Source organism: Nelusetta ayraudi, unplaced genomic scaffold (assembly GCF_046127955.1).
Source record: "Nelusetta ayraudi isolate G7.1 ecotype Tasmania unplaced genomic scaffold, CSIRO-AGI_Nayr_v1 ptg000023l, whole genome shotgun sequence".
Lineage (NCBI taxonomy): Eukaryota > Metazoa > Chordata > Actinopteri > Tetraodontiformes > Monacanthidae > Nelusetta > Nelusetta ayraudi.
Genome location: NW_027466073.1, coordinates 2,172,204 through 2,190,000, shown reverse-complemented (window position 1 = coordinate 2,190,000; position 17,797 = coordinate 2,172,204). Strand labels below are relative to the sequence as shown.

The 17,797-nt window shown below is 46.4% G+C and overlaps 1 protein-coding gene across 1 annotated transcript in view; it reads left to right on the top strand.

The window, feature by feature from the left end:
- The window catches only part of LOC142889654 (neural-cadherin-like), a 310,909-nt gene extending 294,168 nt beyond the window's left edge, over positions 1-16,741 (top strand). The window contains exons 36-37 of the mRNA XM_076028445.1: positions 12,161-12,315; positions 16,061-16,741. Coding sequence (XP_075884560.1) covers positions 12,161-12,315; positions 16,061-16,741 — 836 coding nt within the window. The remainder of the gene's footprint in view (positions 1-12,160; positions 12,316-16,060) is intronic.
- Positions 16,742-17,797: the final 1,056 nt, after the last annotated feature.

The following is a 17,797-nucleotide window of genomic DNA, read 5'->3' as shown; positions in this document are numbered from 1 at the left end:
AAAACAAACAAACAGACAAAAAAAAATAAAATCAGCCAGGCTAAACATTTGATTTAGTGAGGTTTGTTTTAGCCTTTTTCCAAATTCCAACCATCGTGTTATGAGTTGAATCGGTGTGCTTGTACATTATAAACACATATCCACATGACTATTTCTCTCTGTGTGGAAAAAGCTGCATATTGTACACCTGTATGCCACTCACTGTCAATGTTCACAACTGCAATTTATTTTATTTATATACAGCTGTATTCAGGAAGCGTCAGATTTTTTCATTTACCGTCATTTCCGGACTATAAAGCGCACCGGAATATAAGCCGCAGCAGCTAAATTTAGGGGGGGGGAAACAAACGGGTTCATATACGAGCCGCACTGGACTATAAGCCGCAGGTGTTTTCGTGTGTGTTCCGCGGGGCGGATCGGTTCGGCGGCTGCCAGCCTGCGACTCTGGGCTCGCACCGCGGATCCTGTTTGCGGGGTCCCGCTGGTCACCTCGGGTAATTGGTATGGAGTCGGACCAGAACTCGAGGCAGCGACGCACCGGGGCTCACACAGACAGAGCGCATAAAGACAAGAGAACATACGGACGAGAGCCAAAACAGAAAAGTTGCGCGCTGAACCCACTGAACACACGTCGAACCGCTGTCACTTTTTCTTCATGCGCACTGGAAGCATTAAAGTCGCTTCACGAACACTGAACCCAGAAACCACCTGTCACTGTTCATCTTCCTCCTGCGCACTGAAACCGCTGAAGTCACTTTCTTCAGTGTCAGAGTTGAACAGCCTCAGAAGAGCTTCGTCACAAACCTTTTCTGTGTCTATGTCAGTGCTGCTCTCCGTGTCGCCGCTTGTCTCGTTTTTTTGCACTTCCTGCTAAAGCGCCCCCTGGCGGGTGAAGTAAAATCCACAGAAAAGCCGCACCTTTGCATAAACCGCATGGTTCAAAGCGTGGGGGAAAAAAGTCTCGGCTTATAGTCCGGAAAATACGGTAGTTTCATCTAGTTTTAGTTTTATCTATGTTATTTGTATCTCCATTTTTATGTCATGCCGCGTCACGTCTCTATGCCACAGTTTAGCTGTTTGCATTGCCTTTTATTGTGCTGCTGTGCTGCTAGAAACGCAAATTTCTCCCCCTCGATCTATCGATCTGTCTGCACTTTAGCAGAGACCTCCAAAGACGTCGTACAGTCAATTTGCGTCAGAGGTACTTGATGCAATTTTTGTCATGTATCGTCTGCATAGAGCGCAGTATTTGCTTTTCAGCGAGTGCATTTCCTCTCTCTGTGCCTGTTTTACTGCAAAGGCCTGCAAAGACGAGCAGCCCCGACCCCTGACAGTCCCCCGGGCATTTCTCTGGGGTCGAGCACTCAGAACTAAGTTTCTTGTTGCAAAATGTCAGCGCACTCATTGAGTCAAAGTCCAACTGCCCATTTCTTGACAATATAAATGATTAATAAGCCAGACCTTCAAATTTATCATGGAGGTTGGGCATCGGCTTGGTCCTCTGAGAAAGGAATTAATTTATCCACTTGGCTTATTATGTCCAGCGCAGACTTCTGGCTCCCCCTCACAAGGACGTTGTTGCTTTCATGCTGTTGTTGTAAATCTGCTGACATTCCACTCCCTCCGCCTAATTTAGGACAGTTGTCATGAAACAAACGATACCTGCAGACAGAAAGTATTTATTTTCCTCTCAGTCCTTGTAGTTCCTTCTCGTCTCAACACAGAATACACAGTACAGCATAGTAAGAAGAAGAAGAAGTGAACACACAAACATTGATCTGTTAACATTTTCACAGCATTACGCCATTAACACATCAGCATTGGCGTGTGCTAATAACACAACATTGTTGTTCACACAGTGTCCTTGTTTGCAGCAGGAATTATTTTAATATATCATTTCTAATTTTGTGCCTCACACAAAGGACAAAGACAGCTCCAGGAAAGTTTCCATAATGCAAGATTATATAGTACATGCAGTGTTTCCGAAACCTTGACTGAGGATTTGCACATCTCCTCACACAACGCCTCATATTCTGTTTCACTGCTGTGGGAAAAAGACGCAATACGAGTGAACTTTCCCCTTTTCATTTTTTTTATTTTTATTTTTTTTACATATAAAGTCTAAATCTGTTGCAGTTCGGGCAGCCCTGTGTGCACATACAGGCTAAAAGTGTAGAGATTGGAAAAGGATATGAGATTAGGGATGCGGGTAACGGTCAATAAGTCACATACTGAATAGATCTGCTCCATTTTCGCTACCGAAGGAGATGAGCAGTCAATTTCCATGATTGCAGCTCTGATTCTATCAGACCCCTTCAAGGTGAGAACTTTTGAAAGGTTATCTTTGTTCACTGTGGAGAATGTAGCTGAAGATTGGCACACAGTGCCGCATGGAAAAAATAAAATTGCGAATTGACATTAATCTCTGACCTTCCATAGTTAACCGCAATTAATAGCATTTTGATTTGCATGTTTAAAATTGTTATTTTTACTTTTTATGTCTATATGTTTTTAAAGCAATTCTTACCATTTTCTTAATTAAGGAAACCAAAAAACACAAAAAATTATTTCTTTTTTTATCTTCTGTTTTATTTCCTTCAAAGCAGTGCACCAAGACCCACTTATTACGTGTGCATTTTGTTGAATGGGGTTGAAGTAAACAAAGCATGAACCCTTGTCATGAATCCAAAACAAATATGTCAGAAGGGTGTTAAGAACACTTTTCTCAATGCTCAGAAAAACATAAGTGATTATTAAACTTTAGGCTCACGGCCGTGTACTAAGCTGTCTGTGGACCATTGGCATGAACACAAGTCCCGGTCAGTATATCGTGTGGGGGTGGGGATGCAAGTGAAGTCCGAGTGCGTCCGCTACCTGTCTGGTTGAATTTAAAAAAAAGAAAGATCCATCACTCAGGGACCTCAAAGCAACGGCTGGTGGGCCTATTGAGGACCACTGGTGTAGATGGTTTCTGAAACCATCACCGGGTTGTGAATTGTACCAAAGAAACACATCTACACCAACCTTAGCCTGATGCAGTGTCGAGAGCCTGGCGACGGACGGGTGAACGGAAGGAACAAAAGGCTTGCGATTAAAATGGAATGAACTCAAGTTGACGGCTGTTCTTATGCCATCACAACAACCAAAATCACAATATGTGTCAACAGTGAAAATGCAACCAGATTAAAAAAAAAAAAGCTATCTTAACTCCTCCACTGCTGCATCCAAGGTGGAAATGGCCAGAAGAAGAGCTGGTCTGGGCGGACACGGTCAGCGTTGTGTCACTGTGCAGTGGCCAGGCTGCTTTAGCAGGAACTGGTGCTTCTACTATGGTCCAGCTTTGTGGACGACGTCTGACAGGTTACTTTGGTCCTTCCTCCAAGCCTGCCCGGCAAACAGGTCAGGCAGTGTGCTCTGCTGGGCTCCTGGCGTCTTACTAAACAACTTCACCTCACCATACCAGCGCAAAGGGAAAACTATTCAATGCAAGACTTGTTTTCAATTATGACTTATTATTTATTATATACTTATTACTCATTTTTTTTTTGACTTCTGCAACAGTGTCGTTTCCCAATTTGGGATCAATCAAGTTCAATCTAATCTGATCTAAATTAAAGTGAGTTTTGTTACGACTGATGTCCAAAACTATCAGCACACACAATTGTGTCACACTCAGTTTCACGTTAAAACAGAGTAGAATGGCATTGTCATGTTGGCAGCTTGTCACCACCTGCTTGGCGAGTGCAACACAACATCAGATGATGTTTTCAAACCTATCAATCGCCTGACAAGCGGCCCTGTGGTGATGCCGACGTGCAATCCAGACGACTGCTGAATCAACGGCGACAGCTCTCACCTACTGCGAGCTTGGAACACTAAATCATCAACAATTCCAGATGCATCATCTACAGCAGGGGCTCTCTCATCATTTTTTTTTTTTTCCCTCATAGTGAAGTGGCGACCCAAATTTATTCCACAGCACTCATATTTATTCCACAACAATAGAAAAATATTGCAACAATCCAGAATGCCATTGTCATCATATAAATTAATTGAACTGTGTGTCCTGCAAAATAGATACCCAACACTTTCTCCATACTCTATAAATACATATCTATATTCTAAAAATCCCTTTTCTTTTTTTTGTTTTTAACAAAATGAAAAAAAATAATAATAAAATACCAGAGCGTGAGATGACTGAACTCCTCAACCCGGGGACTAACTGTGATTGTCACAACAACAAAAAACGAGCAGGCAAACTAAATGAGCTGTTGGTGAAAAGGAGAGACGTGTGTATGCGTATACATGTTGATGTGGTGGTGGTGTGAAGTGTGTTGTCACAGGAGCAATGGGGGGGGGGGGAAAGCCGGCAGATCAGCCCTTTAACAAAAACATGAGGGATGGTTGGGTTTCTCCTCTCTGCACCTCCAGTGTGGAGGTTTGATTTCACCGACGTTTGACTGTCATCCTTGATCGTCAAGAGATCCTTCAAGATACTCTGGAAGGATCTCAGAAAGAAGTTCCTGTCAAGGAAACACTGACTAACTAACGCTCAGTCGTAACCCCTTTGCATAAGATTGAAGCAAAATTGAATCAAATTTAATTTCAGAGTGGCTCACTTGGCTCTGCAGAATCTTTAGTTAATATCAGTCTTTTTTTTTTTTCTTCTCTTTTTTTTTTTTTTTCCTTTTGGGGGTGTGTGTTTGAAATTGACCGATTGATTAAGTCCCGTAGCACATTTGATATTGAAATGAGGCTTTTTGTGTAAAATATACAGTGCATTAGAGTGGCTTGGTTCATTTGCCAGTGTTATGTGTGAGAGAAGGAAGGAGTAAATAGTTGAAGGCAGTTCAACCGTAGCATAGACGGAGAGCTGGGAATGAGAGAGTAGTGGTGTTCCAAGAGACCACAGCACAGCACCTGAGGGACATGGTCAACAAATTAACTCATAATCTCTCTTTTCAACCCCACTGTTCAACCACCTCCCGCTACACACACACACACACACTCACACACACACACATTCACACTGTCAGAAATAGAAATCAATTTCTCCAGTTCTCTTGTTTGCCATCTAGAGAGCGCCTTTCAACACAGCAGATTCATCTTGTACACTCTGACCTCCAGCTTCCTGGCTCACTTCCCTGTGGAGCTCAAAACCGGCAATCTCCACACACACACACACACACACACACACACACACACACACACAGCCACTGGGTGTAGCAACAAGTAAGAGTAAACAGATAAAGTCTGGCAGTCTACTAACTGGCATCACATCTGGTCGCATCCGTCCCCTTTTTTCTGTGCTCACTCGCTACGTTTACATTGAACTCAAGAAAACCAAATGATTGCCTTAGTCCGACTATGACCGGACCACTGAAGTGCATGTAAACGAGTTAGTCCGAATAAAATCGGAGTTGGAGAATTCCGATTAGGACACCCAGATAATGCGATTGGAATTCAAATTCCTCCTTCATGTATATACGCCTTAGTGGGACTTTAACTGGACACTGCGTGTGCGCATGCTCCACACCCCCCGCACCAACCCTAACCCTAACCCTAACCCTCAGGACACAAGCTCCTTCAACACGTGGCGCTTTCACGAGTTTGTGTATAACTAAGGACATAATTCCTTGGCAGAGGCAGCACGCAAAACCTTTCAGTTAATGTGTTCTCCAAAAAGAGTTTGCAACGACACAGTGCTCTGGGACAAATCCACAGTTCATACAGAACAATAGAGCTTCCCACCTGGAGTGTAATCAGCGCTCACAGTTACTCCCTGAAGGCTCAAAACAACTTCACAAGCCCACATAGTTTCTCAAAGGATCTCTGCGTTATTTGGAAACTGTATATATATATATATATATATATATATATATATATATATATATATATACAATCTCCATTATGTGTTCAAAACTCTTTCCCTATAGTTGCGGTTTCTACTTCTCTTCATCAACACAATAAAATGAAGAGATACGCCATCTAGTAGAAAATTGATACGTTTCATTGCTTTCATTGAATCTCCATACACTACAATTACAAACCCTCTCCCACCAGTGTGTTTTTCGAAACCGAATGCACCAAGAACCTAGCAAGGCGCATATGGCCAGATCCACAAAGAATGGAGCGCAGCGGTAAACTGTGGCACTAGTGCGGCGACTTTGTGGCCGTAATCTCCTCCGCCTCTGCATCGAAACCAGAACAGATTTTTACACTAATTATATGCAGGCCAGAAGTTGAATTTCTGACGGAATACTTTATATCTGTTGTTGTCCAATGACATGCGCGTCGGCTTTCTCCCGAACCCACGCCAAGAAAGAGACAGTCGCGCCCGACTCTCCTAACATCCCCACAGCCCTGCGCACAGCACACACACCTTCCCAGGGTCTCTGTTGTCCTGCCAAAGGGGAAGTATAACATGTTCGACCCACACTAATTAAGTAACACGCGGAACACACAGAAAACTGAACACACCTCTGGAATGTTACAAAATGAATGGTTGATGGTACGGCAAGAACGAACCCGAACCTTCAAATCATTTTAATCAGTCTGATTTCACAAAGAGAAACTCTCAGGCGCTCCTGAGCACTCCTGTTCGTTGCAGGAATTACAACCACGGTCATGATCGGAAGGTCGTCAAATCGCATTGGTATATTTATGTATGTTTCATTGTGTTGTATATTTTACAGTAACCGCCAGCTTAGTGCGATTTGTAGCTGTTTAGTGGCTGATCTGAAGTGTTTCACCTGTAAGTGAACTCGTAACTTACCAACGTTTCGCGTTCTTAACAAATAGATAAATAAAAATATTGATTTTATATTTGATAAGATGTGCGTGTACGATATTTTTTTTCTATACACACACACACACCTCATCATCAGAGAGAGTCGCTCTGACGCCAGAAACAATTTGACGGACGAAACTGCACCTGCTTTTGGCTGGCGGTGTTCACATCCATCAAATTACGTGCGGACGTGCCGCGAACTCTTCCTGGATCTGACGCTGTTTCCAATGAGGCATATTTGCATAGAGGGGGGGTTGTCATTTTACGTGCAATGACTAATTCAAACACATTCAAATAAGTTTCTCGCAGCCCTGCCACTACTTGTGCCTCCTGTTCCTCCTTTCCGTCCCCTCCGTGGATAGCACGCACTATTTTTTGGTGCTATTCACACAAATCTTCGGGCACAAATGCCTGGAAATCGCTTTGCGGGTCTGGCCCATAGTTTCTTTGTGGCCGACGGTGTTGTTGTTGTCGTCTGCCTCTCCAAATCACCATCGGTTCCCACACCGAACAGCAGCTGCGTCAGTGGATTGTCAAAAGAAAAAAAATCACAAACACACACGTTACTAGCGATTTTACTGTCACCTGGATGCTGACTTCATTTACGAAGACCCGAAGAAAGTCGTGCATGCTGTGAGTCTCGGTGGCTCACTGAGGTGCATAGGTGGTGGATATTTTACCGAGTTTTTTTATTCGGGTGAAATGAAATCCAGCCTTTTAGATGTCACTGGTACGTAGTGCTCGCTGACAAGAATACATTTGCTGTGGTAGATGTGAGCTTCAACTTTAGAATCGGCAGTGATATGTTGTGTATGTATGTGAATTTCACATCTGCAGCTGTTCAATGAGGAGACCCGTTAAATTGAAGACCAGTACGTACATTGCACCGGTGTTGTATCACAATCCAGTTGTTTTGTTAATGTGTGAGGAAAGAGGTTAACCGCAGACAGGTTCCCGTCAATAATTCGATTTTCGCAGCTGCACGTATGCTGGGACAAGGAGAGAAGTCTAATTAGGCAAAAAAAAATTGAATTTTGAACATTGCTCGATTAAGCTGTGCATGCAAACGTAGTCACTACCTTCACTCTGAGCTCTTGCAGCTTTTGGTTGAGCAACAATGAGAAGAAAGAACTAAAGTTAGTCTGCAGTCTAATGTGAAGACAAAGAATCCATCCATCTTCTGTCGCTTATCCGAAGCAGAGACACCCAGACTCCCCTGGCCGCCAGTCACCTCCTCCAGCTCGTCCAACGGGACCCCAAGGCGTTCCCAGCCCAGTCGAGAGACCTAGTCCCTCCAGCATGTCCTCGGCCTTCCTCAGGGTCCTTCTGGTGGGACATGCCTGGAACACCTCCCCAGGGAGGCGTCCAGGAGGCATCTGAAACAGATACCTGATACCTGTTCCTCAGGGTGCCCGAGCTCCTCAACCTGTAACCAAGGATGACCAAGCTCCCCTAAGGATGCCCAAATCCATCCACCCTACGGGGGGGAACTTCATTTCGGCTGCTTGTATCTGCGATCTTGTTCTTAAGAATCTTTCCAAAGAAAAAAAAAAAAAAACATTGATTTTAATCTGAAGTAGTTTTGCATTTTACCGCTGATTTCATTGCTGATTGTATCTCATTGGCTGGGCAGACAGCTCCATCATGTCCGTGTACTTTCAGAAGCTGAAGAGAGTGCATTTCAAGTTGTAGGAACGTGGAGCCTGCTGACACACCTGCTTCTCGCAGATGGTTTTATTCTGTCTGCAGGACCCCAGACGACCATGCCCCTCCCCCCCCCCTCCGCCCGCGGCACAGTAAATAAAGATCATCAGAACTGAGGGAGGTGCTCACCCATGACCCTGTTTTTGCCAATTCACTGGCCGGCTGGTGAACACAGAGGCTGTTTCTCTGCAGCATCAGCCAGCCTCCACTCCCAGCGGGGGGGGGTTGTGTTTTTCGGCCACTGCTATTAAAACTTTAATACCACTCTGAAAAATGAAAGTGTAAATCGTCAGGAACAATTGCATCTTATAAATTTGCCAGAAAGCGGTTTTGCGGCGAGAAAAACAAGTTGGTGGTAAATGAATATCGATCTTTTTTTTTTTTTTTTTCCCTCCATGCGCCGTGAGTGGTTAGTGGCTGAGTGGATTGATGTTGACAGGGCCTCTGTCACTGGGTGGCCTGCTGAACGGGCTCGCTCCCCCTCACAGGCACTTTAAAACTCCTCCTATTAGACTGCTTGCATGATGGATTGACTTTATGGGTTTTGCTGTTTTTCTCAGAAACGCATTTGGCCAGAAGAAATAAAGTGACAGGGGGACGCAGCAGCAACAATCTGTTGATTGTGCTTTTCTGGTATCCAATCAGTGTGTGAAGTACACACTGATTAACCCATGAGACCCCTTAAAGCCTCAAAACAAAATGCAAGGAGGCGTCGTCTTTTTTTTTTCTTCAAAAAGCTACATATATATACATATACATCAGAGGTTGCGTTGACTGAATATTTTCCATCAGTAAGGTTTTTCCTTTTTTTTTTTTCAATGGTGACGGAAAAATCTGAAGGCTGTCGGTCATTTTCACAGATTGCAATTCACTCCCCTCGCCACTCAGTGGCAAAGGGCAGATTGCAACTTGCACTTGCGACACTCAGCTTGGAGACGTCAGACAGTTTCTTTGCGTCTCTCAGTGCTTTCTCTCGAACACAGCCACACCAGATCTCAGTCAATCATAGGTGTGTCGCCTTCACTGGACGATGTTCACGAACACCATTAACATCGAATAAACACGGAGGAGAACAGAACACGAGAGAACACAGTCCAACCGATCACCGTCACAACACTGACTGGATATTATCCCTCTTGATGCATGACCTCGATGGCTTCACTCAGATGAGAAATGCCGCAGCAGTTGAGCGTCAGAAGTTTCTTTAAAAGGCCCAATTTGATGACGGCCACGCAATGTGAGTCCATGCGGACCAGGACAAAGGTATGAAACGGTGCATTTAGGGCACGGCCGGTCAACTGGTCATGCTTATTTGCCCCCAGAGCCGCGAGGAATCATGGGGGAAATGTGTTGTGTGTTTTGAGAATTATGTTGCGATTGCTGTTTTAGTGCAAAGGTGTGTGTGTGTGTGTGTGTGTGTGTGTGTGTGTGTGTGTGTGTGTGTGTGTGTGTGTGTGGCTGTTCAGACCTGTGAGTCGGTGTGGGCTCGGTTCGATTTAGAAGCCGGCCAGCGGCATGTTGGGCTGTGTGCAAGACAATGTTCTCTATGAGTCACATATCAGTGTCGTGTTGGGTGTGTTTTCTCCTCAAAAGCTTCCCATATTGATTGTGATTGATTGCTCTTAAGTTAAAGGATTTGGTTAAAATTCAATGAATGAACTCAGTGGCACAGTTTGAGTTTACTCGTTAGCAAAACTGTGGTGTGTAAATAGTGCTTAACGGTGTCACACAATGAGTCATAAAAGAATGTTACCTTCTTAATAATATTTAAATTAGGTCATTGACGTCATAGGAGTGTGACAGAAATTTTTCCAATTTTACTGTTCAAATTGACCGGTAACGAAAAAGTCTAGCTGTTATCTCTGATATCTATATCTATATATCTAGCTATCGATCAGTATATATACATGTATCTATATATTTATATACATATGTATCTATATATCTATATCTATATCTATATATTTATATATATATATATATATATATATATATATATATATATATATACATATATATGTATATACAGTATACACACACACACACACACACATTAGATATACATATGCATATATATACAACCAACTGCTGCTGCTGCTGCTGCTGCTGCTGCTGCTGCTGGTGTTGCTGCTGCTGCTGCTGCTGCTGCTGCTGCTGGTGTTGCTGGTGTTGCTGCTGCTGCTGCCACAGAAACGCAGCCTCAGACGGACTCGGAGCGCCAAAGGGGAGCAGCAACAGTTGAGAGCAGTGGGAGGTGGTGCGGATGGAAAGCAGGTTAATGCTGTGAGAAAGAGAGAGAACAGTGGTGCTGCGGTGAAGTGTGAGGGGAGAAGGAAGGTGATGGAACACAGTGCGGCGTGTGTGAAAAGGTCAGAGGAAAAACTGCAGCGGCCACAACAACAAGCACATATCTTCTGTTGTGTCCAAGCTGCTCTATTTTCTCCCACCACTAAAGTTTAGCCACCTTTTCAACATTTCTTCCCCACAAAGTGAAATGAAAGAAATTAATGAAACTCTCTCTTTTCTCTCTCTCTATCTGTCACTCTCTCTCTCTATCTATCTTTCTCTCTCTATCTTTCTCTCTTTCTCTCTCTCTGTCACTCTCTCTCTCTATCTATCTTTCTCTCTCTATCTTTCTCTCTTTCTCTCTCTCTGTCACTCTCTCTATCTATCTTTCTCTCTCTATCTTTCTCTCTTTCGTACGATTTAATACAATTTCTTCAAGTTCAGCTGGCCGGATTAAAAAGCTTAACTGACCACATATGGCCCCCGGGCCTTAGTTTGCCCATGTCTGAACTCGTCACTAGACTTCCACCTCCAGGGTCAGAACCAGCAGCAGCTCTAGCTGAAGGATGAGTGTTGTATTATTTCCTCATGCAGTTTGATGGTCAAAGTGCAGAGAGCGCTGCGTCTGTGGATGCAAATGTAAAGCTCTTGGACGTTAATTTGTAATTCCGAACCTCGGGTTATCACAAGACACATTCATGTGGTTTTGTTTCCATTTGGTAGTGGCTGCAACCAACCACCTGGTTGGCTTCAGACTGCCTTCGACACGCGTGCGTGTGCACATGTGAAGGGAAGAACGCCACACATCACAAGTTATGTGAGTGTTGGCGTGGACTTTAACACTCGATACTGGTCAGAAGAAGCAGTCACACTCACCTCAGACATGAGGTTCAGTTTAATCAATCAGAGTCATTCTAGCTTTCCTTCAGTCACCTTTCCTTAAAGCCTTTTCAAGCACATTTTAAAAAGTTTCGCTTTAAAAACAAGTTATGGAAACAGCAGGAAAAAAAGTCTTCTCTTCACCAATAAAGTAAAATGCTTAAAAAACCCACTTCATGTGGTTTTTGTCTCTAACAAAGCTAATGTGCCCCAACAAAGACGTTTATAAGAAGAAACCCAACATGATTCACCTGTGGTTGATGAGACTTTGCCTGTCGTGTTAAAAAACTTTATTGTAGTTTCACCAAAAAAAGTTAGAAAGAAGTTGTTAGAAAAAAATGAATAGGCTCGGTGGATCCACACCAGATATAGCTGCATGCCTCACTCCATCATGCAGCTACTTCCTGTTCCACAAGTGGCTAAATCTTTATACCATTTGTTTCTCTCTAAAAGCTAATAGGAGCAGGTTGTGAAACGGCTTCTCCACTGTGTGTCCTGCAGTGCTGCTGCTGGGAATCTTCCTCTACAGCCGCTGGAGGAGCTACAAGGGCCTGAAGGAGGGCGTCTACCACGTCTCTGCTCACCACGATGGCTGGGAGGACATCCGGGAGAACGTCCTCAACTACGACGAGGAGGGCGGCGGGGAGGAGGACCAGGTGCCACGCCCCTCACACACACACACACACACACACACACAGTGATACACCAGTGTTCCCCTAGTGGTGAAGCAAAGACAGCTCCGAAGGCAGTCAGGGCCGGTTTACACATAGCCAGCATTGTTACTGCGACTAATGATCAGCCTAAGGCCCCTTTCTTTACCCTCAACTATAACACACCGCTAACAATAGTGGACAATTACACAATAACAAAATAACACAATCCCACTCGGTGCTCCTGGATCGGAACCTCCTCTGTTTGACGTTTGGGTCCACGGTCGATCTTTGCTGCTGTCTCCGTGGTGCTAATGTCGTTAGCAAGCTGCTCGTTGTTAACGAGCTGCTACTTCAGTAAACACGCCGTGCTCCAGGTCTTCTTGTTCAGCCTTCAGGGAGTAAGCATGTCGCCCCACCGCGCCTGGCAGAGGGACTCTATCGTTTTCGTTCGTTTCCGGTGTCCCCGTCTAATTGGGGATATTTTTGAAGACGGCTTCGTGTGAACACATTTTTTTTTTTTACAAGGGCGTTTCCGAAAAATTACACTTTCAAAAAAAATGCTGTCTCCATGTAAATACAGCCTCAAAACTGACCTGAGACTTTCAACTCAAATCGAGGAAACCAGTTGAACTGCTTGTTGAGTTGGAGTTGAGTGTGAATCCGGAAGATATATAATATAGCTCAAATTCACAGCAGTGATCCGAACAAAGCAGCTTTTTAATGGATATGTTTAATTCAATTTGGAGAATCTTCGTGTGTGTGTGTGTGTGTGTGTGTGTGTGTGTGTGTGTGTGTGCGCGCGTGCGTGCGTGCGTGCGTGCGTGCGTGTGCGTGTGCCAACGTTTTAATCAGGCCCACGCAGCATCTTTATCTCCGGCAGTCGAGCTTTTGCTCACCATAATCTCACGGCTGTGACAGGGGGCACCGCGTGTGCATGTTATTTCACCCCCAAGCCTCCAGGGTTCCGCTTACCGTTATTCTCCTGCTGCCAAACCAAACATGCGCTGGGAAACCGCTAACACGCACACACACACACACACAAACACACACACACACACAGATGCTGCTGTTTCTTCCCAAGAGTCTTGTTTCAAACCTCACTTGGGGAATTAGAAACTGGCTCGTTCCACTCGTCACACAATCCCTTTTACAAAGCTGCTCCGTTTGTAAGGCTTCCTCCTCCACATACTCATTCACCTCCTCCTCCACCTCCTGAACCTCCTCCTCCTCGTCATCATCGTCATCCTCTTCCTCCTCCTCATCATCTTCTTCATCATCAGAAAAACGAGAAAATCCAGTTCATTTTCAAAATAAAGACATATATAATATATAAATAAAATACAGCGAATGAGAAATTCGATCATATTTGTGTATGTTAAATTTGTCAGTATCTTGTATCAGAGTGCGAGAGAGGTGAAACGCACGCGCGCGCACACACATGCGAAAGTGAGCAACGGAGTGGGCTGGCTACGGGAGGGAAATAGCGACAGAGAAGAGGCAAAGAGGCCGAGAGGATTTGTCATGAAGTCAGGATGGGCAATGTAAAATTGATCTTGGAAGTGGAGAAGTAGAGCACTGTCTGCATGGGAGGAAACAGCAGCTGAGCAGAAGCACCTGTTGACCGTCGCGGAGCCGTGCGCGTCTGGTGTGAACCAGAGGGCTGCGGCTCGCACGTCATTGTCGTTGCCGTGCCGCGATGCGGTGCATCTGCGTCCAGTGTGAACCCGGCCTTAAGAAACTTCAGCAGGTTGGAACTCTGTCTCCAGAGGTGACGGCCACAGCTGATGTTTTTTTTTCTGCCTCCTCTGTCACCCCAAGACATCCATTTGGCGGCTTTGCCTCTCTCAGGCCGACCCTTTAAAGGTCCAATGGCTTGATTCGTGATAAAAGTCATTAGGTTTTTTCTACTCTTATAATGGTTCACATATGTGTGTGTGTGTGTGTGTGTGTGTGTGTGTGTGTGTGTGTGTGTGTGTGTGTGTGTGTGTGTGTGTGTGTATGTATGACCTGCCCCTGTCTGATGCTTTGGCCTGTGCCCATGCGGGACCCATCATCCCAGCTCCATTTTCACTGTCCTTCGCCAGATGTTCTTTGGTCCGCCTCTCTTTCGTTTTCCAATATGTGGTCCATCTCAGTGCAACTTTGGGCAGCCTTTCATTGGTTCATCCGGAACATGTGACCATAAAAGACAACAGAGTCCATTGGATTCCCCAAGGAGTCGATGGAACAGAATAGGGGAGAGGATGCAGCCTTGTCTTACTCTAGTTTTAATAGGAGGCAACTGTGTCACGTGTTGTCAAGGATGACTCTCTTCATTTCCTTGATAGCCACTTGTATTTCAGCTTGAAATGTTGAGTCCATCTTTCAGCTTGTTCTAGTTTATTGTAGGGCGTCACGGTGGCGCAGTGGTTAGCGCTGCCGCCTCACAGCAAGAAGGTCGTGGGTTCGATTCCGGGGCCCGGAAGGACCTGGGACCTTTCTGTGTGGGGTTTGCATGTTCTCCCTGTGTCTGCGTGGGTTCTCTCCGGGTTCTCCGGCTTCCTCCCACTGTCCAAAAACATGCATGTGAGGTCAATTGAACACGCATGTGAGTCTGAATGGTTGTCTGTCTCTATGTGGCCCTGCGATGAACTGGCGACTTGTCCAGGGTGTCACCCTGCCTTCGCCCTAAGACAGCTGGGAGAGGCTCCAGCAGACCCCCGTGACCCTGAGCTCAGGAAGAAGCGGGTATGGAAGATGAATGAATGAATGAATGAATCATTTATTGTAGATGTTCTTTGGACCTCTTAGCTGTTCTATCCTATACACTGAGTTGACCTTTAGCTGCAGCTATCTCACCTTAGCTTGCCAGGCCACAAAGTCACAAAGTGTTGCATTGCTTTTGATGTCTCCAGACATTTCATGCTCTGAGATGGATCGTAGTTCGGGGTTTCAGAAGACTCTTCCAGCAACAGATTTTCTAAGCTAGGTTTTTCATCTGCTGCTGTCATAGTGCCATTGGTTTGGCTAGAGTTGAAGTTTTTGTTTTCCGGGGTGGGGTTGTTAGCCCCACGCGCAATGCCAACCTGGAGGACCAGTGCTGCTTTTTGTCTGGCCACTCCGCTGTGACCTGCCCGGCTTGGTTGAACCTGCTAGGGGCTTTAAGCCCCTGCCGATATAGCCAACAGGATCCTTGAGGCATGCAAGCCACCACACCACGTTAAGGTAGCAGCCCGGGGTTGAAGTGGATAAGAAGACTATGGAGAATAACTTTAGTATCATTTCTGGGAAAGAAAAAAAAAACTTTTCTGGGTATGTTCAGGCCAGAGAAGATGTTTCTGGTGATGATGCCCCCTGCCCCACTGATATAAGAATATACATAGATCAAGGGGTGCTCCCAGGTAGTCATTTTGAACCGGCATGTTTATAAGGAAGCCTGGTGTGGACAATCCAGCTGCCTGCCTGCGCGTTGGGTATTTAGGGTGAACGCTGGTACCCTCAAATGAACCAACAAAGTCGAAGGTAGACGGGGTATCCAGGTTTGGCTTTCTACTGTAGTTCACAGGCAAACTCAGGAGGGGGAGGGAGAGTGAAAGACGCTGTAATCTAAAATATAAGCACTTGATCTCGCTGTTTCTTCTTCAAAATATCCAAATACACACTGGACCTTTCAACTTCTTCTGCACCTCCACGACCACTCCCCACCTCAACCTTCCTCTAACACTGTGTTCTCTCTCTCTCTTTCCCTCTCTCTCTCTCTCCCCCCCAGAATGCCTATGACATGGCCGAGCTGCAGAAGTCCCTGCAGCCCAGTCCGGCCCAGTCGGTGCAGTACTGCCGCTCCAGGGCCCTGCACCACCCACCCCCTCCCCACCTGCTGCACCACCACCAGCACCACCATCACCACCAGCAACAGCAGCACCAGCAGCAGCATCTCCTCCTCCACCAGGCGGCGCCCTCCCTGCCCTCCAGCCAGTCCCTGGACCCCCTCAGCCGGACGGCCAGCTGCAGCACGCTGCCTCCGTCGGTGGCCTCCACCTCCTCCACCTGCACCTCCACCTGCACCGCCACTACCAGCTTGCGTCGGGACGTCCCGCCCAGCAGACTGCCGGCACAGGGCCAGGCACGGCCCGCCCGGCAGCCCCGCCGCTCGCTTTCCTTCTCCAGCCAGGACCTGGCACGCTACCTGTGCGAGATCATCCGCGATGCCGACCAGCACCCGGACACGGGGCCCTTCGACTCGCTGCAGGTCTTCTCCACCGAGGGTGGGGGCTCGCCGGCCGGCTCCCTCAGCTCCTTCAGCTCAGCCGGGCTGGAAGGCGGGGGCGGGGCTGGGGGGGCGGTGGAGGGAGAGGGGGGGCAGCGGGTGGAGGAGACGCTGGCGGACTGGGGCCCTCGCTTTGAGAAGCTGCGGGCGCTGTATGAGCAAGCCGAGGCCAGCAACCTCTGAACCCAGGACGGGACAGACAGGAGCCCTGGGGGTGTGGGGGTGGGGGGGTTTGGGAGGGTATGAGGGGTAAATGGAGGGAGGTGGGTGGGGAAAAAAAACTAATAAAGACAACCGTGGGACTCTCCTGTGTCATCAGAGACAGCAAGAGAATGAGTGACGGAGAGACTCACATCGTGGAGTGCGAGACGTGTCAACCAATAAGTGCGGTGGCCTCAGACTGGGGAGACTGGGGGGACTGGTGTCCGTGTTTAAAAGAAAAGAACACCCCCCCTTTGGAGATGAGCGAGATCAACGTGAGTCGCCCGGACAATCAATCAGTCAATCAATCAATCAATCAATCAATCTCTTCAATATCTATTGAACACACTGAGTTCCGCCTGCCTGGCTGTACACAGCTTCTATCAGCATTGGTATCAGTAAAAAACACACAGAAAAGGGTTTCCACTTCAGCTATCACCGGTGTGCAGGGTGAGCCCCCCCTCGCCCTCCCTCCTCCCCACTTCCGTTGCTACTCTGTCTTTCACTGGGTTGATTGATCCTGTATTGCTTCACTGCTCTGTGGGCTTGGCAGGCGTCTGGCTCTCTACTTTTCCTCGTCTCTTCGTGTGACTTCCTGCTCCCTTCCCGCTCGCTGCCCTCCCACCCCCTTCCCCTACAACCCTACCCCAACCCCCCCAATCCCGTTACAACCCCAACCCACCCCCCACCTGATGGAGAGTGCAGACATGCGAGAAAAACACACAAAGCGACCGTGTTGGGAATAAGAGTGGACTGAACCACACGACGGTTCAGTCAGAATACAACGGTGTCAATCGCTTTTTTTACAAGGTGACTTTTCAATTAAAAAAAGAAAAGAGAGAATAATGCGGCGATGGAAGGAGACGACGATGATACTGACGTGGTTGTATTGCACCCCCAATTCTCCCCCCTTTGGATTGCAGACTCCATGTTGTCTGTGTTTGTGATGGTAAAAAAAAATATCCTGATGCGAAAATCACCACGATTTCTTTTTTTATGTTGGACAAGTCTCGTTGCTAATGATGATTTTTCTCCTGA